This window comes from Tenrec ecaudatus, chromosome 7 (genome assembly GCF_050624435.1).
Source record: "Tenrec ecaudatus isolate mTenEca1 chromosome 7, mTenEca1.hap1, whole genome shotgun sequence".
In the NCBI taxonomy this organism is placed as follows: Eukaryota; Metazoa; Chordata; class Mammalia; order Afrosoricida; family Tenrecidae; genus Tenrec; species Tenrec ecaudatus.
This window is the reverse complement of record NC_134536.1, coordinates 60,302,076-60,325,514: the sequence shown is the minus strand read 5'-3', so window position 1 is coordinate 60,325,514 and position 23,439 is coordinate 60,302,076. Positions and strand designations below refer to the sequence as shown.

General features: G+C 42.9%; 1 protein-coding gene across 2 annotated transcripts in view; it reads right to left on the bottom strand.

Annotated features, from left to right (window-relative positions):
* Nucleotides 1–23,439, bottom strand: part of LAMA4 (laminin subunit alpha 4) — a 166,888-nt gene that overhangs the window by 24,178 nt on the left and 119,271 nt on the right. For both annotated transcript variants that reach the window (XM_075554655.1, XM_075554656.1), the window contains exons 19-29: nt 20,921–21,060; nt 18,293–18,466; nt 17,341–17,486; nt 14,089–14,251; nt 11,258–11,391; nt 10,652–10,823; nt 6,014–6,145; nt 5,078–5,220; nt 2,578–2,716; nt 1,989–2,126; nt 143–276 (exon numbers count right to left, since the gene is read on the bottom strand). In XM_075554655.1, coding sequence (XP_075410770.1) covers nt 143–276; nt 1,989–2,126; nt 2,578–2,716; nt 5,078–5,220; nt 6,014–6,145; nt 10,652–10,823; nt 11,258–11,391; nt 14,089–14,251; nt 17,341–17,486; nt 18,293–18,466; nt 20,921–21,060 — 1,615 coding nt within the window. The remainder of the gene's footprint in view (nt 1–142; nt 277–1,988; nt 2,127–2,577; nt 2,717–5,077; nt 5,221–6,013; nt 6,146–10,651; nt 10,824–11,257; nt 11,392–14,088; nt 14,252–17,340; nt 17,487–18,292; nt 18,467–20,920; nt 21,061–23,439) is intronic.

Sequence of the window (23,439 nt, the reverse complement as noted above, 5' to 3'; positions counted from 1 at the left end):
ACTCCACAAAGCATTAATGGAAATCGCCTCGGGGCCACCAGATCAATTATGCAATACCACCATAAATACACCAGATCAATTATGCAATACCACCTACAAATAAATCCGTATGGTGGAAAGGACACCAAGGGCGGTGCTGTACCTTGTGGGGGAGACAGAGCTGATGACAAAGTGGGATAGCCCATCGTTGTACTGTTTACTTGCCGACTGGACCTTGATTCCCTTCACGTCCATGACCACCGTGCCGTTGTCCAGGGAAATGGAGAACACGTCAGACTGAAATGCAGGCACAAGTGTTTAAGTCAGGAGTCCTCAGTCCCCACGACAGACAGTCTCAATATTTTCACCTTCTTGTTACAAAGGAACACATCTTTTACAAGAAATGTGCTTGTAAAATGATTTCTGTAAGTATAATAAAAGAAACTCTCCTATTGCTCGAAGGGGGTTGTCTATAAAATTGGACACATGATTCATGGGCGGGGCGGACAACTGTGAAAAATTCTGAGCTGACAAGATTTGGTGGCTTTTGTCATATTGGGCATTGCTGGCTTTGTCACCATCTCGTGGCTCACTGGGCACAGTGATGCTCTGTCCTGCCTGGTGTCGCATTCCTTGGCAACTACAGTGTTTGCACTCTCTGGGGGATAGAGTTCGGCTGACTAGGCAAGGGGGAGGTCACTGGTTTTGCCTTTTGAAGTGTTCTGCTATTTTCATGTAGAGAGGCAGAAAAAAACAATACAAAAGCAGAAGGTAACACCTTTCCCCCCGAAACTGCTTGTCTTAAAATATTGCCAAAATGACAAGCGTGCTTTCCTCCTCCTGTGGGCATCAGCCTCTCACGTTAACCCGAGGACAGACTGCTTTCTGTGTGTGAACGGTGTCCTGTGACTAACGCTGAGCATCTGACGCAGGTTCTGCGGTTAGAAGAGGAGCGCGGTATTGGGTCAAACGTCACAGCTGCTACTGACTGACAGTCACTTCAACAGGCACGCGAAGACAGAAGCAGTGGGCACGAACACGGGCGGTGCCTTTATACACCAGACTCCCTCCCTGTCTGCTGGTGACGAACTTTTAGAGATCCATCAGTTGGATCTTAGGGTCAGCACACCTCCTTCAGATCCTGCTTTGCCTTTGAAAGAGTATATGTTATACTTGGGCTCTTGAGAAATCCAAAGATAGACAGCATTTTTTTTAAAAAACAATTTTATCAACGACAGCACTTATGTTAGTTCTTAACATACATGTGGGGTTTCTTAACCTTTTCTGTGCCATGAACTTCATCGGCCGTTTGGTGATGCACATGGGCCTCTTCATCAACTGATATTTCAAAATGCATAAATCAAACCTTGCAGGGAACCCAGTGACATTAAAATAAAAAATTTAAATATGAAAACAATCAATCTGTTGATATAGTCATATGTATATTCTTCATTATGGCTTTCAAAAGCAAAATCTAACATCCAGTCTAATAGGCATGCTTTAACGAGCCATAATGAGCAAAGATTATATTTTGAGGAATGTCTTGGAGACTCACAGGGTGAGCTCTACCTCGACCTACAGGGTCGCCATGAGTTGGCATCGACTCGATGACAGTGAGGATTTTTGGGCAAAACTGTAATATAATATGAAAAACCTCTGTGACTCCTATTAATTACACAGTAACAGGTGCTGCCAATACTGCGACGGTGTATTGCCTGTTTATAATAGAGTAAAATGCTGAATTTTAGGTAGAGAAAATGAAGATGTATTTCCCCCCCATCTAATAAATCCATGAGCTCCCAGACTTCTATAGGGCCGGACCTTTGAAGGGCAGGATAAGAACTCCTGATGTACAACACATGTTATATTTCAGAAAGGATCTGCAAATGGGGTAGCCTGTGTATATACATGTGAGTCAACATGAATCTCAATCAGAGTCACTTTTAATAGGCACAAAAAAGTGTTTTTAATAGAAGACCAATTACCATCAAGAAAAAGCAAATACTTACTCCTGACGCATAATAGAACAACAATCCATTTGGCTGTAATGTTCGGAAATTAAACCCTCCTTCGAAGCCATCAAAGAAAGATATTTTCTGACTTGAAGCAATGAAACCCTCTCCATTGAAATATGCTCTGCGGGATATCTGTATGCCAAGGAAAAATTTAAAAGTAAACTTGGTGGATATCAAGTGATTGGAGGCTTAAAATATCAATATTTCATATATCAAAGGCCATGTCTGTTAGTTTCTAGATACGTAATTTGTGTTTGGACTTTGCGTTTGTGATGAAATTCGGGAGTTAGCCTTCCTCTCCAGTCCTCTGACAGGTACTGTTGGATCTTGCTCACTGCTCATTTCTGGAATTTGTGATGACGCTTGTGTTGCTCCTCTGGGCTTTGGATGCTCCGCCCATTGAACAGGGAAGCAACAGAGCAAGTCACGGGGGCTTGTGTAGCATAATCCCTCTTCTTTATGCGGGGAAAGAATGGGACCCAAAGTGGGCATGGGCTCCTCATGGCACCAACAAGGGGTTTTCCAGCGATGGAGAGTGATCAGTGCCCACTTAGTAAAATGCTTTTGACTGACTGGCACTTACCAGAGAATCTTCTGGGCACCCATAACCAACTCCCAGTGTTTCTTTCTGCTCCAGCAAGTTGAAATCTTTCTTTTGGAACTGAAAGCCTTTCATGCACCCCCTGAAGTTGATGTCGAGGGGAAGGTGGGCTTGTAGGATGCTGGGGAGAAAACCAGCTGTTATGAATTCAGCCATGACAATGATGGTGCTACCCTGAGTGCGCGTCCTCTCCTGAGTATAAACCACTATGTTACTTACTGGTTCAGACCTAAGGATGTGATCTGAATCCACGGGCAATGGAAGCAGCAGTTAGGAAATTAAACACTGTGCTCCATTGGGAAAATCGGTTGTAAAGCATGTCTTTAAAATTAAAAAAAAAAGTGTTCAAAATTCAGAGGCCACTTTGATGACTCAGGTGCCCCCGATACACGCTAAGGTGCTTTCAGTTGCCTGTATGTGTGCACACAGAGGAGACAAAGACTAAGGAAGAACAAAGAAGAATCGACGCCTTTGCATGACGGTGTCCGAGAAGAAAATGGAACATACCACAGGCTGCTGGAAGAGGAGAAGGATATGTCTTAGAAGGAGTACAGTCAAAATGCTCCTTAGAAGCCAGGATGGCGACACTTCATCTCGCTAACTTTGAACACGTTACCAGGTGGGACCCACCCTTGGAAAAGGACATCACGCTTGGTAAGGCAGAGAGAGGGTCAGTTGGCTTAGCGGCTGCAGTGATGGGTTCGCCTAGCAATGGTTGAGGGTGCATGGGGTCACTCTCAGTCAGCACTGCGATCAGAGTACTTAGCAATAAGAACTGTATGCTTAACTATATCGTCCTTCATATTGCCCTACTACTTTCTATAAGCACACAGTAATATCTGATCTTTGCCTAAAGAACATTTCCCCCCTCGAGTCAAGTACATTTGTGTAGTTTTTCAGTTTTCAAAATACTTTAGCTGTTATTAATACATTTTATCTTTATAACAATTCAGTGAAATCTATGGAGACAGTAATATTTCTCTGTTACATATGACTATTACATTGAGCCACGAGGAAAGAAAGGACCTATTTGTAGGTAAAAAATGGCCACCAAGGGGCAGTTTTGTCTGGATTAACCTGTAACAGGAAACTAAAAGATCTATTCTGCTGCAAGTGGTAGAGTTAGGATCTGAGCCTAAGTCGTCCGACTTCCAGTAATCCACACGGAGAGCGAAGCAGTGTGTGGGCGTTATTTGCAGCACACTGCAATCAACTGAGGCTGAGGAAAGCGTAGTGAACACTGGCCGTTGGGATCAACAGAAGAGCAAGAAATCCTTAACCCTTAAGATACATGAAGGCATCTGGCTAACACTGTGATCTTAGTGCTTACCATTAGGGGATTTAGGTGGTGCCCAGGAATAGACTCAGATTATTGGATGACAAATAAACAGGAAGTTAATTTTACTGTATTACAACAACTTCAAAGTATTTTATCACACACACATATTTACTTCAATGTAGTTTAGGTTGACACTGGCAAAACTATGAAAAGCAGTGGGTCCATGGTAACCTTCTCTGGCAAGACCACACGGGCAGCCACACTAGTGGACAGAACAGATGTCTGCAGCAGCAGCGAGGAGGTTTACGGAGCCTATGCGGCAGAGTTGAAGGAACGGAAAGTGTGCTTAGTTCTGGGAAGGAAGCTTGGGGTACCTTCTTGAAGTATAACCCAATAAATGTAGAAGGGAGATATCATTAAGTCCGATTCAATAGAAGGGGGAGCTTTATAACAGTTAAAGCTATTTAAATTTTTATCCTTTTTTTCCCCCTTCTGAAGTAGCCACAGGCCCACTGCTAAAATTATACAAAGGGAAGGAAGCATGAGGGCCAAGGGAGGGAGCAGATGACTCGATATTGGATGGGAGGTGGATTCTCAACGCTGGGCTCACGTGGAATCCTCTCTGGAGAGAGGAGGGTTGGTTTTGTTTGCTTTATAAATACCAGGACAGCATTATTTATAAAAGTTCTCCAGGTTATCCTGATGAGAACCAGAGTTGAGAACTACTGGACTTGACTACTGAAAAGCTGATCTTCAGTCTTAAGAGTCTTTGATGTGAGGGACTGATTGCAATTAGCGGCAGCTAGATTTTGATACATTAGAAGAATGCTTCCTTATCCAGAATCCACAACCCATCTTGATTTGTTTCACCTGCACTAAATATTCCATGAGAATTCAGAATAAGTTTAAATTAAGAGTAAACACAAACAAAGGGACACAATTCTGCTTTATCTCAAACAATATGTATGCCCTATCCTCCCCCACTTTGATGAGAAAATAGCTTTAGAATATGTTCCAGATTTGGTAAATAAGTGTTAAAGGAACTGTAAATCATATAGACTAGATGCTAGTTTAAGGGTTCAAGAGGCCGGCATCTAGCATGACTGGTAAGAGGAAGTGGTGGGAGAGCTTACACCTCAAACTTGACTTCGGAAAGCTGAACAGCCATCCCAGTACATTGTTCCGCAACAACAACAAACTTACCTGGACTGTAGGACTTCTGGGGGGGCCCCTCCAATGTAGATATCTGTGAATGGTATTTTCCTCTTTGCATTATCGATGCTCTTCACATGTCGTCTATCGACTACTAAGATCATTTTTTTGTCATTGTGGTAAATGATTGAGATCTGGGAGAAAGAATATACACTGTGTCATGATCAACTTTTGAGTCATCAGCTTTTGGAAGACTGCTATGTATTTTATTTAATTTTGAGTCGATCAGTCACTCTTTTGTGTCCTTGATCACAAAGATTGGGAAGAATTTTTTCCTTCTTACACGCACAAAAACCCTTGCTTAGGCAAGCAGCAATTTAGTTTTCTGGTGAAGTCTGTTTTTATGGAAAGGATTTTTTTTTTGTCATGACAACTGATGTTTTCTTTTCACCTTTCTAAGAGATTTCGGGAAAGAATTGTAATCATGCGCCTTCTGAACTGCAGGCGGTGTGTCACAAGGCATTGTCTTTGGGGACATGATGAGTAACTAGTGAATCTTTGAAACTGCTGTTGACAGAGAGGTACAGAAGGATCCCTAAAGAATACTGTTTGTGATATTGGCATTGCTGGAGCCTTTTGGCCAATAGAACAATTCAAAATGATCTTCCAGTGACTCTTAATCTAAACACTGATATGACAAAAAATATCCATTCTTTTAAAGCAGTGGTTCTCAAGCTTCCTAATGCCATGACCCTTTAATACAATACCTCATGTTGTGGTGGGCCCCAACCATAAAATTATTTTCGTTGCTACTTCATACTGTTTTAAAGCAAATGTTATTCTCGGAGTGAGTGGTTGAGTGCCCTTCAGTAATTCTTTAAATGTGAAAGTGTTCACTTTAATTACTCTCTTGTCTACCTCATTGGACTTCCTCGTTACAACAGTAGTTCAAGAACAGAAACAAACAACAATTCTGATCACTTGTACCTCGTGGTATTTAGCATCATTAATCTTTGCTTTCTTCAGAGTGTCTTCAAGATGCATAGGCCCATTGCTGAATCCAAAGTCATAGAAGATATGGAGGAAACCATTGCGCATTTCCAGGCTGAAGAACATGCTCTGTGGAGACGAAGGAGCAAGAAGTTGAAATTGTTAAACTGTAGATTTAACTGAACTTGAGAGATAAGCATGTTCTTCATTCTTGCAATTATTCAAAGATGAGGAAAATCTCAAGAAATTATTATTATGAAGTGGAATTTATTACTACTTCCCTAGGAGTGGTTATTTCTCAGAGTGATATTGTAGTTAAAGTATTATCATTTACCTATGTTTCAAAACAGCTGCCTTAAAAAGTTCTACTTTATAAATTAACCGATTGTTTTAGCTCTACATTAATTAACTTTTTAAAATTCTTGAAATTAATGGATCATGTGTAATCAACTGCCTTGTGTTTATGGGACTTAAAAACATCATAGTAGGCCAATAGATGTAAATGCATTCTTTTTTTTCAAAAGAATAATACTGAAACTTAATTTAGAGGTATGCTAAGCAGAATTCCACCCAAAATAACTGACAAATACTTTTACAAAAGTATTCATTTATGGATAGTTTTGAAACACTGAATTCAATATTAATAAATATGAAGTTACTATGCGATGGGATCACATGATGTTCTAGAGCCAAAGTAATTCTGTAGACTAAGGAATTTAATGGGTAAATTTGCTTGTTTTTAGAAGCTCAGTGTTACAACAAATCACCAGTTACATGCCTGATGGAAACATTGGGCATCATGGTAAAGGACCTTTTCTTTAGAAAATATCTCATGAGTGGAACTGCTTACTCCTCAGAGTGTGGAAAACAACCCAATGGGTGTAGGAAGGGAATATTTCAACTTCCTTTTGTACTTATTTTAAAAATCTAGAGAAAATTAACCTGTGGTTTTAATATACTCACATTCAATGTAATTTTCCGTTGTAATGTAGTGGGCTATGTGTTGCTATGCCACCAGCTTTTCAAAATACCAGCAGGGTCACCAAGGTGAACAGGTTACTATGGGACTTCCAGACTAAGAAATACTGGAAAGGACGGCCTGCGGACCTACTTCTGAAGGTGAACTCATGAAATCTTAAGGATCATAAAACATATCTTCTGACTTACTTTCTTTGGCCACATGAGCAGGAGGGATCAATTGTGGGAGAAAGGCAATCTTTGGTGAAGGAGAGGGCCAGTGAGTTTGAGGGGACCCTGGTTGAAATGCACTGGCGCAATAGGTGCAAAACAGATCTGTGGTGCTGGTGATCGTGAGGCTGGCCCGGGACTGGGCAATGTTTGGTTCTGTGATATATAATATCACGATGAGTTGGAGTTGATTAAATGACAGTTATCTATATTTCTGTTCAATCTATGGATCGACCTTGGGCCTTCACTTCATCCCTACGTCCGTCTGTCATAGAGTTCACATACTAGGTGAGACTTCTTGGGTGGTTCCTCTCAAGGGTTGATGGCAGCCCCTCTCCTATTTCTTCATATCCAGTCCACTGTGAGTTATTACAGCTCTGCCGGCTTGGCTCCTACAGAGGTGCAAAGGTTACGCGTTGGGCTGGGACTTGCCTGGCCGGCAGTCCAAAATCTCCAGCCACTCCACAGAAAAACTGGGCTTTCTACTCCTGTAAACAGTCTCAGAAACCCATGTGAGGTGCACTCTGAGTCTGCGTGGACTCAATGGCAGCTAGTGAGTGAGGTTTGGTCACATGGGTTTATGGGTGATATGACATAAATGATAACACATTTACAATGATTTCTTAGTGTGATGCTAGTGAAATAAATATCTTTTGAGATACATAGATGGCTGGTGGTTTTCCCCTATGAATTACTAAAAATACTGTCCAGTATAAAGAAGAGCCACACATTTTACTTTATAAAACCACTCTCTAAATTTGCTGACTTTTATTTGTGGTGACAAATGTTATTTCAGTAATATCAAATCTACTAGTTATTTTAAAAAATGGTGTAATCATATGTTAAGGGTACTATTTTTACAACTGATGAAAAACAATAACAACAACAAAAAAGAACACATACTCTGAGGAGATGAGTTTTAAAGTAGATGTTCGTGAAATTTTCTAATGTTATTTTGCTAAAGAAAACAAATGTAAGTATACAACCTTAAAACAATTAACAATATTACAGGCTATGAGTAACTTACAAAACTGACATTTGGAAAGAGGGAACTGTATCAGTTAAATTTCAAATAAAACCTTTGCTAATTGATATAAACCCATTTGTCATCTGCCGGTTTCTTGTGTTGTGACACCTTGATATTGCTGTCAGTCTCATAATTTGAAGTTCCTGAGTTCTAATCGCAGAGGGGTTCAAGGAGCCCTCGTGGTATAGTGGTTATGTGTGGGGCTGCTAACCACAAGGTCAGCGGTTTGAAACCATCAGATGCTTTTCGAGCTATAGATAAGGCTTTCTACTCCCACAAAGGGTTACAGTCTCAGAAAGCCACAAAGGGGTGGGGGTGGGGGGCGGATCTATCCTGAGCTATAGAGTTGCTGTGAGTCAGACTGACTTGAGGGCAAGTTTTGGTGAGTGATGCTGGAAGCGATGCCACTGGCTTTCCCAATACTGCCAGGGTCCACCGTGTGCGGACAGGTTCCAGAAGAGCTTCCAGACTAACACTAGGAAGAGGTTCTTGAAACTCTACTTCTAAAAATAATTGAGCCTTGAAAACCTTAAGACTAGTACTGGGACACTGTTTGTGATGGTGCCGTAATCGGCCCGTCACAGTGAAAGGCACACAAAGTATGTCCGGGGAAGAGCCGCCTTCTCAACGCAGAGATGCTCTTCATAATATGGACTGCAGGAAGGGGGAGCAGAGCATATCCGTGCTTTACTGATGAAGCGTGGAAGTTACAGATCGCTTAATTGTGTCAGTGTAGCACCTGTGTATAGATCCAGGCAAGTCCTTTGAGGAGAACAAGGAGATACTGTGTGGGGTAAAATCAGGAAATGTATAGGCTAGGGTTGTATCCTTCCAACATACTTATTCAATGTGTGTGTCAAGAAAAGGCTCTGAGAAGCTGGGTGACATGAAGATGAATGCAGCATGAGGATAGAAGGAAGACTCATTCACCACCTGTGATGTGCACACCACACGATCTTGCTTGCTGAAAGTGAAGGGGATTCGAAGCACTTGGTGAGACTATGAAAGACTACAGCCCTCAGTGTGGATTACAACTCATGAAAACCAACAAAAACCTCACAACTGGGCCAATAAGCAACACACTGGTAAACAAAGACTAGATTGAAGCTGTCAAGGAATTAAGTTTACTTGTATCTAAAGTCAATATTCTTAGAAACAGCAATCAAGAAGTGACATGACATTTTGAATAGGGGAAATCTGCTACAAATGCTTTCAAGTGTTAAAATAAAAAGCAAGGACCTTGCTTTGAGGACCTGACTTAAGTTATGGTATTTTCAGTTGTCTCATATACATGTGTAATCTGGATAACAACTAAGGAAGAATGAAGAAGATTTGATGTCTTTGGGTTATGTTGCTGATGAAGAGTATTAGATATATCATGAACTGTCTCAAGAACAAACAGATCTTTCTTAGAGGAAGTATAGCCAGAATGCTACTTGGAAGTGAGGATGGCGAGACTTGTCGTCTCACATACTTTGGACATGAGGGACAAGTCCCTGGAGAAAGAAAAGTACCTTAGGAAAATGTAGGGTCAGTGTAAGAAAGGAAGACCCTCAATGGACCGACCCAGTGGCGGCAACAATGGGCTCAAACACAGGAATGACAATGGCTGCTATGAGCCAGAACAGACTCAATGGTGCTTAACAACAGCTGATGAATGAGATTGAAAACTGGTCTCAAAAAAAGAAAAGAGGTCTAAAAATCTAGGAAGATAGCCAATGATATATGTATACATTAAAAACTTTTTGTTGTTGTTTAAAAAGAAACTTCTATTTTTATGAGGTATTTTTTCCAGTTATGAAACCCAACAAACCACGTATTGAAATAAATTGAATGACTACAATGTACTTAAAATATTTTCCAAAGAAGCTAAGCATATTGATTGCATTACTTTCACTAATGTGACTGTTATCAACACTTTTTAGTAAGGGCAAATGTTTTCATTATTATTAATACATAAAATTAAGTTAGAATGTACTCATTTCTTGTTTATAAAATTACTTTTATATCTAGTTTTGAATTTTTTGCAGTAAAATATATGAAATATAAACAAGTTTGTGTAAAATAAACATGCAAATTATTTTTTAACTGATGTGGGTGCCTGATTTAAAAAGCCAGCAGGTTAGGGCTAAATTTCCACAGACGTACAGTTCACCTAGCCTTAGTGCTGATGTTCCCCGAAGTTCTCTTAATTTATTAAAGGACATATTTAACACATGTCCAGAAACGCAGAGCACAGAATGCTTTTTGGGCTGTTATATTTGCTGCTGTCATCGCTTCCCCGAGGGCAATGCAATTTGCTGCTTAACCTGGGACCTCGGCTTGATGTCCTGAGACACTCAGCCTGGGCAGGTTCCTGGAAGCAGAAAGTGAAGGAACTGTATAATGGGGCAGAGAGGTAGGATGTTCTTTGTACTCACCCCGTTGACCATCAGGAGCACAAGGCTGTTATCAGCTGGTGTCCGCACTTCTATGTCAAAGCGAGTGACCTGACCAAACTTGCCTCTCTTTGTGATGTCCCTCACCACAGCGTAGCTAGAGCCGTCGAAGAAGTAGCTGGCTGCCCGACTTTGAGTGAAGGCCAGTTTATCTCTGAAATGGAAATGCAAGGATCACTGGAGCATTTCAGCCTCGGTTCTGTTCCGAGCCCAGTCTTACAATCTTTACCATGACACGAGATCCTGGCAGCATGTGAGCGACAAGAAACATTTGAAGTCAATGAATTTAAGCATTTAAGTCAAATGAATTCTTCTTACTGGCTAGTTCTCTGTCCTATATGTTAAGGAAGCAGAAGACTCTGGCAAAACAGCACCCTCTGGAATCTGATTTCAAAGTTGTAACAAGCTGTTTAACCCATATGCATGCTTGCTTAAAGTCGGAAGAGTGTGTTTTACAGGCATGTCTATGATGCAGTTTTAAAACTAGTGTTGCCAAAGTAAAGATGGAGACCCTGAGTATTGATCCACACCTGTCCCATTCACTGCTCTCGCTTATTAAAATCTGCAGAATTCTTAACCTTCACTTACCTGGCGCAGGGCACTGACTTAGATGGGTCCATATTATAGATGTGCTTAAAGTTGTATAAGCTGATCACATCATTATTCAGAGTGGCCAATTCCAGGCAGCCAACGAAGCCAGGCAGGTTTAAGCTAGCAGGGAGCTGGGCAACAAAGAAAGCAGTCAATCACCCCCTGGTCACTACCCACTCAGGTGGTGCAGATTGGGCAATGCACCGAGCCAATCAAGGGGAAGCACCAAGCCACATCAAGATCATTCTAGATCCGTGTCTGTTCTATGCTAACTCATCTAGATATACCATGCTTTGTCAGCTATGAAAAAAACTGTGGGATTTAGACCTAAATCACTCCACACTAACCCAGTGAGGCACGCATTCCTGTTCTTGTGTAAAGAGGGAGTCTCAGAGAGGTTCCACAACGAATTCACAATAAACAAACAGTAGTCCTGGAACAGAAATCCTCAGTGGATTGATGCCCCATTTGCTTGAGCCTGTCCTTCATCACCCTGCCCTCAATTTCTGCTCACATGGGAATTTTCAGGGAGCGTATGCTCTTTAGTATTAGATTTCACAGACAGAGGCACTGGATTCATGGAAGCAAAGCTCTCGCTCTGCAGGCTCTCCCTCTGTACCCTTTTCCTTTGCACCCAACAGGGCACCCAATCTAAAACCGGAAGGCAGGGAAACAGAGCTCATTCCACATATGAGTACTTTGAAACAATGTGTGTGTTTTGATCCATTGGGGAAAAAAATCTTACTTAAGATAGATAAGTATCATTATCATTCTAGGGTGTGCTTAAGATCTTACTAGTGTTTCATTTTCTTTCACCTTCTTTACTTTAGTCAGCTGCATGTACAGGGCGTACTTTACACAACAAGCATGAGCCCTAAAACAATCTAGTGATACAGAAACTATGTGCTGTTGTGTGCAAAATGTCTGCTTGGAAGTATTAGAAAGCTAGGATCACTGTCATCATCAAGAGGAAAAAATATTACCCAACTCTGTATAGAACTAGGGAAGTTCGTGCTTGGAATATTTGTTGCAGATCTGGTCCTGATGCCACAATAATAAGGATAAATGAAAACAAAGAAAGGTGCTTTACATTCATTTAGTTTACAGATCAATAAAACACCTGGCTCTGCACCAAGACAGCAACATAGAAAACACACACTGGTGGGCTGAGTTGCCTGGCAGAAAAACCTTGAACTCACACACTTCATCCCAATTTGAAGCTTGGTTGAAGAAAATATTTATGAAGCTCTGATGATGAACATCAAGTCCTCAGTCACTAATCTTGCTTTTTGTAAAAAGCTGTGTAACTGTAGCTAGAATTGCCTTTACAAATTTTCAAGTATCATTGCTTCACGAAGGACTGTCTTTAGAAATACTTACAAAACCTCACGTTAAAAGCTGGTGTCCACCATGTTATACGGTGTCTTCTACTTCAACAACCACAGGAAACACACACTTTAGGTCCTGGGTACCAGAGATGCTTATGCATCTGTTGAGATTTTGGTATTCTTACCAAATGCATTAGATGCTGGAAAGTTTAGACCTAATCTGTGGTACCTTAAGCAAGTGGGTTGGACCTTATCCCAATATTGAATTAATTATATATGTCCTTTTGGGGAAAATTTCTCTATAATGCTTTTTATCTTAAACATTTTTCATAGTATGTATTTTTGTAAACTATTTTACATCTCTTTTATAATGAGACAAAGCATCAATAAAAAGCATTTTGTAGTTTACATAGCATTTTTTATGAGCTGTTGTACTTGGTTTGAGTCTCACAATGACTATTTACAAGTGAGAAAACAGACACAGAAGGTGACAGGCTATTTAAGGTCCCAATGATAGAGTAGTGGAGCTGGGATGCAAATTGAGTCTCACGATCCTTTTGCTAACACACACAGACAAAATAGATACTTTGTAGCTGGAGAAACAATAGAGAAGAACATCTGGCATGAGAAGGGCACTTAGATTGGGGCTGATTTAAAGTCATCAAAATAAATTTGGAAAAATGAGGAACATTATTTAATAGAAATTTATAACATCCAAAGAATAAGGATAAAGGACCATTACATAATTCACTGAGTATTGGAACTAGTACACTGCTTATGAAGAAGTAATTTCAGCAAAAACAAATGAGAACTTCTTTACAATGTAGGGAATAAATTCATGCAACACGTTGTTCTGGAAGATGGCCCAGGCTAAAATCTTGTGGTAGTTCTATTACTCAGTAAGAAATCTTTTGGCCAGAGAAACAAGCAACCTAGTGATGTGTATTTGGCCTATGATTCTCAGCTCAGTGGGAAAATACTTATTTTATCCATCAGTTCAAGTTTTGGAGACAAAATTAAAATTCAAAATTGTAAATATCTGTTTCTCGGGCTTCATAAGATGTCATACTCCCCAGATTTCACACTCCCGATCCCTTACATTTTCTTTCATGCCTGGGTTAGTTAAGAAGATTGGATTCTTTGAAACTGCAATCTCAAAAGTTGAATGAAGACTAGATCCAAATTGTGGGGACACTTAGAACTGCAGAGATCCCTACAGCAGGCGGAGCAGCAGGCATTATGGACGCATGCCTCGGAATGAAACGAAGTGAGCCTGACATGCTCGCCATCAACGAAAGCATCTGACATCTGAAAGAGCAGGTGGCACAGACAGCCTTCATAGGGCAGATGCACAGTCTGTCTTCAGAGTTCTACCAACTACCGAAATCAGTGCGTTCTTAAAGTGATCAGTGGCTTTGTATCCCATTACATTCAGTCAAGAATTTATACCAGTGATCAGGGAAGATCTGTAATATATCCAACTCTGGCTGGGCATCTTACCTTGAAGTTGGAAGGCACCCCTCCGATGTACAACACCGTGTCCTCAGGGTCCAGGTCCAGCAGGGAGTCATCGCCTGCAAACTCCCCCTTTTTAATGAACTTTTCTTCCGCTGTGCTACTCAGACTTGGGACTGTTAAAAATACCTTCCCGTGTTTTCCTATCCTGTGAAGAGAAAGGATTTCCACTCTTTATTAACCAGGTCATTTATAGAAAATATATTTTTAGGGGTCACTAACCCACCCAAGGAGAGGGTATTGTTTATATCTCCACAGGGAAAGAGGGACCAGACTTTAACCTGGTGCTCCAAGATGTGAATGCAACATACTAGCATGAACAAGGGAACCAGTAGGGACATCTGAGGGGCTGGCCCCAATCCCAATGATGTGGACACCCCTTCCTACCCACAGAAGAATGTACCACAGAGGACAGCACTGAAGCTACAGCTCAGAGAGAGGGACAGGTCTGATCAGAGCACACAGAAGCTATTGAAGGGGGAGGAAGAGAGAGTGGAGCACATCCTGGCTCACCAAGCTTTGAAGATGATATCCCTGCTCAAGCAGCCAATGCACAGAGAGAACCATATGGCCAACCCCACTACGGGACACAACCTCCCTTGCTGACCCATAGCCCTACGGGGGACAACACTGGAGACACAGTGTGCGAATTGCACCTGATCTGACCCCACCACACCGGCAAAACACTAAGGGCAAGCAACAGAACAGGAAAGGGAGCAGAGCAAGGAAGTCCTGAGCCAGTATCAAAAATAGACTTTGGGGACAGAGTGTGGCACTCCATCAGACTCGACCTGAAAACACTCCTAAAGGTCAACAAACAGACCTTGAACTATGTACAGACTTTTCTTTTGTCATTGGCTTGTTGTTGGTATTGTTTTGTTTTCTTTTGATGCTTTGTTTTGCTCTGTGTTGCTTTTGGGCATATTATTATCTCTGCAGGTCTATCTAGATAAGATAGACGGGATAAACAATCTGGAGGAGAAAACAATGGGACTGACAGTTCTGGAGGGACATGGAAAAAGGGAAGGTGGGGGAACAGTAGTGGTGTTAACAAACCCAGGGACAAGGCAACAACAAGTGATCCAAAATTGGTAGCAAGGAGGGTGTAAGAGGCCAGGTATGGCTTGATAAAGGGATATGTAACCAAGAGGAAGTACTGAAACCCAAATGAAGGCTGAGCATGATAGTGGGACAAGAAGACAGTAAAAGAAAATAGAGGAAAGAACTAGGAGGCAAAGGGCATTTATAAAGGTATAAATACAGGCATGTACACATGTAAATATATTTATATATGATGATGGGGAAATAGATCTATGTGCATATATTTATAGGTTTAGTATTAAGGTATCAGATGGACATTGGGTCTCTACCCAAGTACTTCCTCAATGCAAGAACACTTTGTTCTATTAAACTGGCAATACAGGATACTCACCTCCATGACATGATTGCTGAAAACAAAGCGGGTGCATAAGCAAATGTGGTGAAGAAAGCTTATGGTGCCTGGCTATCAAAAAATATAGTGTCTGGGGTCTTAAAGGCTTAAAGATAAACAAGCGGCCTTCTAGTTGAGAAGCAACAAAGTCCACATGGAAGAAGCATACCAGCCTGTGTGTCGATGGGATAGGTATCAGGCATCAAAGAACAAAAAAGTCATATCATTGTGAATGAGGGGGAGTGGGGCGTGGGGACCCATCTGCAGGAAATTGGACATCCCCTTACAGAATGGGCGTGGGGAGGAGATGTGAGGGTGCAGGGTAGCAGCTATGAAACATTCATCTTTGCTCTAGTTCTTTAATGCTTCTTTCCTCCCACTATCATGATCCCAATTCTACCTCACAAATCTGACTAGACCAGAGCATGTACATTAGTACAGATAGGAACTGAAAAGAAAAGAAATCCAGGACAGATGATCCCTTCAGGACCAGTGATAAGAGTGGTGATACCAGAAGGGCAGAGGGAAGGTGGGATAGAAAGGGGAACCAGTCACAAGGCTCTACATATAACCTCCTCCCAGGGGGATGGACAACAGAAAAGTGGGTGAAGGGAGATGTCGAACGGTGTAAGACATGACAGAATTATAATAATTTATAAATTATCAAGGATTCATGAGGAAGGGGGAATGGGGAGGGAAGGGATAAAATGAGGAGCTGATGCCAGGGGCTTAAGTGGAGAGCAAATGTTTTGAGAATGATGAGGGCAACAAATGTACAAATGTGCTTTATACAATGGATGTATGCATGGATTGTGATAAGAGTTGTGTGAGCCCCCAATAAAATGATCGAAAAATACTATTATTTTTGTATCACAAAGTTGGTGATTTGATTTTGTTATATTAATAAATATCTATAGACCAGCAAGGGGAAAATGCACTGGAATGTCCACCACCCATTTGTCAGTTTGTTATACTGTGATGGCTTGCGTGTTGCTAAGATGCGAGAAGCTACACCATCGGCAATTCAAATCCAAGTATGGTCACCAACGGTGGAGATGTTTCAAAGAAGCTTCCAGACTAAGAAAGACTAGAAAGAGCCCATGAAAACATGTAGATCATAACAGAACATTGCCTAAATTGTTTTGGAGTCTCATAAACAGGAATTAATTGTTATAGTAGCCACTAATACTTGCTGAAGTGGAAGTTCAGCACGGGCAAGAGAAACCCTTGGTGAGACAGACTGACCCAGTGGCGGCAATAAGGGACTCGGGCATGCTGGGGATTGTGATGCTGACAGAGACTGACCCAGTGGCGGCAGTAAGGGACTCGGGCATGCTGGGGATTGTGAGGCTGACACAGACTGACCCAGTGGCGGCAGTAAGGGACTCGGGCATGCTGGGGATTGTGAGGCTGACACAGACTGACCCAGTGGCGGCAGGAAGGGACTCGGGCATGCTGGGGATTGTGAGGCTGACACAGATCTCGGCATCATATTCTTCTGTTGTGCACGGGGTCACCATGCGTCAGACTCAACTCAAAGAGAGCTATCAATCTCTGCTTTTATTGGAATAAATTGTACTTGGTTGAGTAAAGATATAACAATCAGACTGCTAATTACAAAGGATGTCCGTTTCTTTCTAATCTTGTCTTTTCCCCTAATGTGTTTGGGAAGAAAACAGGAAGAAAGGATCAATGATAAAGAGGGAAAAATGCTTTTGTAACCGCCATAGGGTGAGTGAGGGTTGAGCGCACTCAACAGATTCCTGATAAACCACGCATGCACTCTGTGTCGTGGACACAGTTACCTCTCCATCTTGACGATGCTGAAGTGAGCAGGCCAGGAACTGACTGGCTTGGAGTCCAGGGGGATCTCCACATCCTTAGCCCCCAAATTATAAATGTACACCAGGTTATCATTTTTGATCGCAAGACCCATATATTCTTTCTTGGCCTGAAAAAATGTAATGGAATTACTTAAATAACTTCATAGTGAACACCATCTTTTATTCTCATTTATTTAAAGGTCATTCAGCAATCTAAATGCTTAACTATAGAAAAGGGGCCCCTGCCTGTTTGGGCAGTGACTCCCCCTTCAGGTCCTCACTGTGGCTGCATCAGCATCTGCTGTCTTCTCTCTTTGTTCAAATGTGCGGGCTGGACCTCAGCGACTACAGGACTGTGGGAAATAGATGGCTGAGAGGCCTGGGCATTAGTCACTTGGGGTTATAATGCTGCCTGGCAATGCCAAACCCTATGCAACTTCTGGAATCCTTGGGCGCTGCCTATAGGCAACATGTGTGGGGGCCAAACCGAAAACTTGGAGCCCACCTGTGGACACCTTGGGTGAAAGGCCAAGGATTGACGTCTCAATGAATCAACCTCTGAACATGCTATAGAGCAGTTCACTTCTGTCACATCCTGGGGTCACCATGGGAAGAGCTGTCTTGACAATCACTGGTTATGCATCTTCCGACAGGGGACATCACAAGCAATCATGAGAGTTATTGAAACGCTATGCTCAGACTCAGCGTTCACAGTATGGCCGATGACGTGAAGAACCTCCGGGGATTATCCCGCGTAAAGAAGGACTGCGCTGCCCTTGACCCATTCATCTGACTGTGCCATTCAAGTAATTTGTAATTAGGATCTAACAGAGTGGGGATTTTGTTTGTACAGAAGTCTGCTTTCAGGAAAGAACAGAGAAACTATTTTCCCTTTTAAAAGCCCTTCCCTGTTTTTAAAATCACAAGCACTTACGTGTTTGCTCCCAAGGTACAGGACAAACTGATCGGCAGTCACGCTCTGGTCTGGTTGCTTTCCATGAGGCTTCATGTACAGGCTCAGGGAGGTGAACGTCTTTAAGTCATCCACGCTGGCTTTGGGGTGGACTTCAACGGCCGACTGACCATCGAACATCATAGAGACTTGAATCTAGAGTTTCAAAATGGTTTCATTAATTGTGCTTTACATAAATGAGTCTATTGTGTAAACCCCCCAGCTTTCCTGTTGTTCCCACTGGGCTTGCCTCCGGCCTCAGCAAGTCTCTGAGCTGTCCTCTACACACGTATATATTTACCTTGACCTTGTGGGAGACAGGATTTAAGGCAGATTATAGACAATAATGAAAATGTAAAGTGGAGGGAAAGAAAGCGATAAGAGGGTGCCAGCGTCCATTCAACAAGGAGAATAAACAGGAAGTTCACGATCCCAAGAACAGCCCTGGTTTGCCGCAGTGGGGGACGCTAACCGTTGTGTCAACACCGACTCTCTGCTGCTGCTGGCGCTTCTGTTTCTACACAACTTAGCTGTTTTGTGATTCCAGGCCTCAGTCACGTCTGCAGCAGGGTCAGTAAAACCTTGACGTAACATACTCTATACCAGAGGAGTTCTGGAAGAGTTGGGACAGATGGACAAGGCTGCTATATGGTAATTTCAGTAGAATATCTATCAAAATAATAATAATAAAATAACGAATCGACTTATTTGTTGGTGTGGGTTGTTCTTGATTTCTTTTGCCGCGTTAGCTCTGTTAAGGAGCCCTGCTGGCTCTGTGGGGTAAGCATCGAACTGAACCACAAGGCCGGCCATTCAAAACCGCCAGCTGCCGTCCCCACCGAAGGCTGCAGTCCCTGATGTTCACCAGCAAGGGCTTCCAGTCCTCCCTTGCAGAAAGCAAGATTGTGTCATCTGCATATCTGTTTGTTACAAGCCCGCTTCCAATCCTGGTAGCACATTCTTCTGCATATAAGCCAGCTTCCTTGATTCTTGCTCAGATTTCGGATTACCTGAGTGTCAAGATATAGTCCATGCAGCTCTTCTTGCCATGATTCCTAAGCGGTGCGTTCTCGGAATTCTGGGCTAGATGCCCGTGGCTATCTCCCACTTTGGACTGAGTTTCTGTTACAGGATGAAGGAAGGGTGAAGTTCTGACCTTAGTTGCTCTCTCTTTTTCTCATCACCAGCAAGTTAATTCGGACTAACATCGGCCCGACAGGACAGGGTAGAGCTGCCCCTGTGGGTTTCTGATACCGTCACTCTGCTCTCTCGCCTGCGCAGGAGGGGCTGGTTTCAAACGGCTGACGCTTCCATCAGGAGCACACTGTCTGACTCCCACGGAGCAGCGTGGTGCATAACGCCCACGGAGCAGGGCAGTGTATAACTCCCATGTTATCAGAGCCACTTCTGATCTTAGTCGAGGGTGTTAACTAAGCCGCACCCTTTGTTTCCTTGGACTCAAAATCAAACCAAACCAAACCCAACCCCACTCTGTCCTTGAGTTGATGCTAACTCATGGAGATCCTGTGGGACAGAGTAGAACTGCCCTGTGGGTTCCTGAGACTGTCACCCTCTACAGGAGGAAACTCTGCTTTATTAGAGGGTGTGCCTTAAGACACCAGCCTTTGTTTTGCTTGGGCGTCTGGGGTCCTGGAAGACAGCACCACCCCCATCAAAGCCGTTCCTCGGTGTGAGAGTCAACAGGGACACCGGAAGACCCTGCGGGACCGCTTGGAAGAGCACCTCCCAGATCTCCGTGTGAAGTGGTGGAGGCTGAGACCATAAGCACCAGAGGCTGTGGCACGGAGACTCCGAGAGCAGCTCTGTGGTGATGGGCTGCCTTTCTCTTTGTCTGGCCCAAGCCTGTGGGAGACAGGGCAAGAGCTGAGCTAGCTTCCTGGCATGTGCAGGCAAAGGCCAAGGGGCCACAGGGCTCAGCGGCTGAGGACCAGAAAGAGACTGGACTACTGGCTGAGGACCAGTGTTGCTGTGGACCAGTGACGATATCCTAATTGTTTGCTGATCCTGATTTGTGGCAACCTATTCACTTCCCTAATGGACCCCTTTAATTGTGGGTATGGTCTGTGAGCTCGATGTGACCATTGCAATGAATGACTGAACATAGACAGACAGAGTCCTGTGGGAGGGGCTGTTGGTATCAGAACAGGTAAAGGAGGATGGGCATGGAGCCATGGCCATAGGGAAGCCAGAGGAGGTCAGATGCGTCCTTACTGCACTCTTAGCGATCCTGAAGGGCAGAGTATAACAGCTCCTTTGGGTTTTCAAGGCTGTAAATCTCTTCTGGGGCAGACAGCCTTAACTTCCTACTGTGAAGTTGCTGATGGGTTTGAACTACTGACCCTGGGGTTAGCAGCCCAATATGTAACCCATGACACCACCAGGGCTCCTGGCTTTGAGGTTAGGGCCAGAAATGGGTTCATTTTCACGAAGTTCCTCATGTGGTTCTAAGGAAGAGCAGGGGCTGAGAACTACCAAGCTGAGCAACAGAGTAGAAAGCTTCTTAATGTTGGAAGCTGCCCACGGAGCTGGAACTTGGCTTCATGTTGTCATCATCACAGAGAGCGATTGAGGGCTTCGTTCATCAGTTACCTTGCTGGCCACACTCCTGGTCTGAGCGATCAGCTCTCGGATCCTCTGGATGCTGGCAGAAACATTGCTTGCAGGCCGCTTTTGTTCTACCGTCCGAAGCTGGTCCAGGAGCTGAGGGACAACCTCCGTCAGATTTCTCACTAGAGTTTTAAAAAGACATTACTTGAGTTACTATCTCAGTATGAAAGGTATTTCAGTGGTCAGGTGAAATAACAAGAAACACATGGTCACATCTTGTAGGACAAATGCTGATTTTTTTATCTTATGAAAATCATTGGTAAAGCTATATTTGTGGCATTTATATTACATATTGAACTACAAACTATATGCTAATGAAGCTGACTCACAATGCACCTTTCTCAAGGGAAGGACCCATGGTGAATGTACAGTTAGTTGGTCCTTCAGCCAGACAGCACAGGCCTAAGGGAATGGTAGATCAGTTAGGGACTTGGTAATGGGTGTGGAAAGGTAGCTTTTCAGGGTGCCCTGTCGTAGACCCCACAGCTGCTGCCACTGTCCATGCAGAGGGGGCGCTGGACGGAATACAAGAGGTCACATCCAGAAGGGCAGCAGTTTTGCTTAGATGAGAGGTCTATGGTGCCAGAGCAGGTCAGACAGACTTTTTTTTTTTATATGTAACACGTATGTGGAAAAGAACAACAACCAAATACCTATAATGTAGGCAAATCTATTAAAGATATATATATATATATATATATATTTAAGCACAATTAAGTTACATGGTGACATGGTAGAACTCATGTGCAGACACTTAAAAGATGTAGTTAAGAATTACATTCATGCCATGAGTGTCGGCACTTGTGACTTGGCATAACATTTTGAGTGCAGAAAGATCAGGTGTAGTTTCAGAAAACTGTTTCTTAAACAATTTAGATGGAACTGAAGTAATGGGATCTCTGAAACCACATTGCTAAACTGTCGACTTGAGCTATAACTGAGGCATTGATATTTAGGTGTTATATGGAGAGCCTAAGTAAAAATGTGGGAATGAAGAAAAAGAGAATTTCCAAAAAAGTATTTGGGGTTCATATGTGACTGTAAATATTTATACTTACATGCATTAGGTAGACATAAAATATTTCGTTTTTCTTGCTATAAATTTGTATGTTCCCAATTGAGTACTACACATCGCTAAAAAGCAGTGATGAATGCATGAAGCACATTGCCGCATGGGAAGACCTGGAGGAAAGACCATTTGCACTTGGCTAAGCAAAATAAGCCAAGCACAAATGAACAAGTACAACATGAGTCTGCTGAGGTAAGTTTAAAAAAATGCAAAAGGGGCATCAGGGAAAATCTGCTGTATACAAACATTCCTGGAGTGAGATCCAGGGAGTATGGCAGGGGCCAGACCAAATCCAGGGATACCTATGGGAGACAACTACAAAGGAGGGGGGGGGAGAAAAAAAAGAAATGGGTAGTGGGGGCACAGGGCACTAACCCACCCACGGGGAGGGTATTGTTTATATCTCCAGAGGGAAAGAGGGACCAGATTTCAACCTGGTGCTCCAAGATGTGAATGCAACATGCCGGCATGAACCAGGGAACCAGTAGAGACATCTGAGGGGCCGGCCCCAATCCCAACTATGTGGACAGTCCCTCCTACCCACAGAAGAATGTACCACAGAGGACAGCACTGAAGCTACAGCTCAGGGAGAGGGACAGTTCTGATCAGAGAACACAGGAGCTAATGAAAGGGGAGGAAGAGAGAGTGGAGCACATCCTGGCCCACCAAGCCTTGAGGAAGATATCCCTGCTCAGAGCAGCCAATGCACAAAGAGGACCATATGGCCAGCCCCACTATGAGATGTGACATCCCTTGCTGACCCATAACCCTATGGGGGACAACACTGGAGACACAGTGTATGAATTGTGCTCAATCTGACCCCATCACACCGAGGCAAAACACTAAAGGCATGAACAGTAAGGGGAGCAGGGCAAGGAAGTCCCAAAGGAATGCCAAAAACAGACTTTGGGGCCAGAGTGTGGCACCCATTAGACTCAACTGAAAAACACTCCTAAAGGTCAACAAATAGATCTTGAAATATTTACAGGCTTTACTTTTTGTTGTTGTTGTCATTGTTGTTTTGTTTTGCTTTGTCTTGTTTTTGGGCATATTATCTCTGCAGGTCTATCTACATAAGGTAGGCGGGATAAACAAGCTGGAGGAGAAAACAACAGGACTGATGGTTCTGGAGGGACATGGGAGAGGGAGAAATGGGGGAAAGGAAGTGGTATTAACAAACCCAGGGTCAAGGGGACAACAAGTGATCCAAAATTGGTGGCAAGGAGGGTGTAAGAGGCCTGGTAGGGTTTGATCAAGGGATATGTAACCAAGAGGAAGTACTGAAACCCAAATGAAAGCTAAGCATGATAGTGGGACAAGAGGAAAGTAAAAGGAAATAGAGGAAAGAACTAGGAGGCCAAGGGCATTTATAGAGGTCTAAATACACACATGTACATATTTAAATATATTATATATGAGAATGGGGAAATAG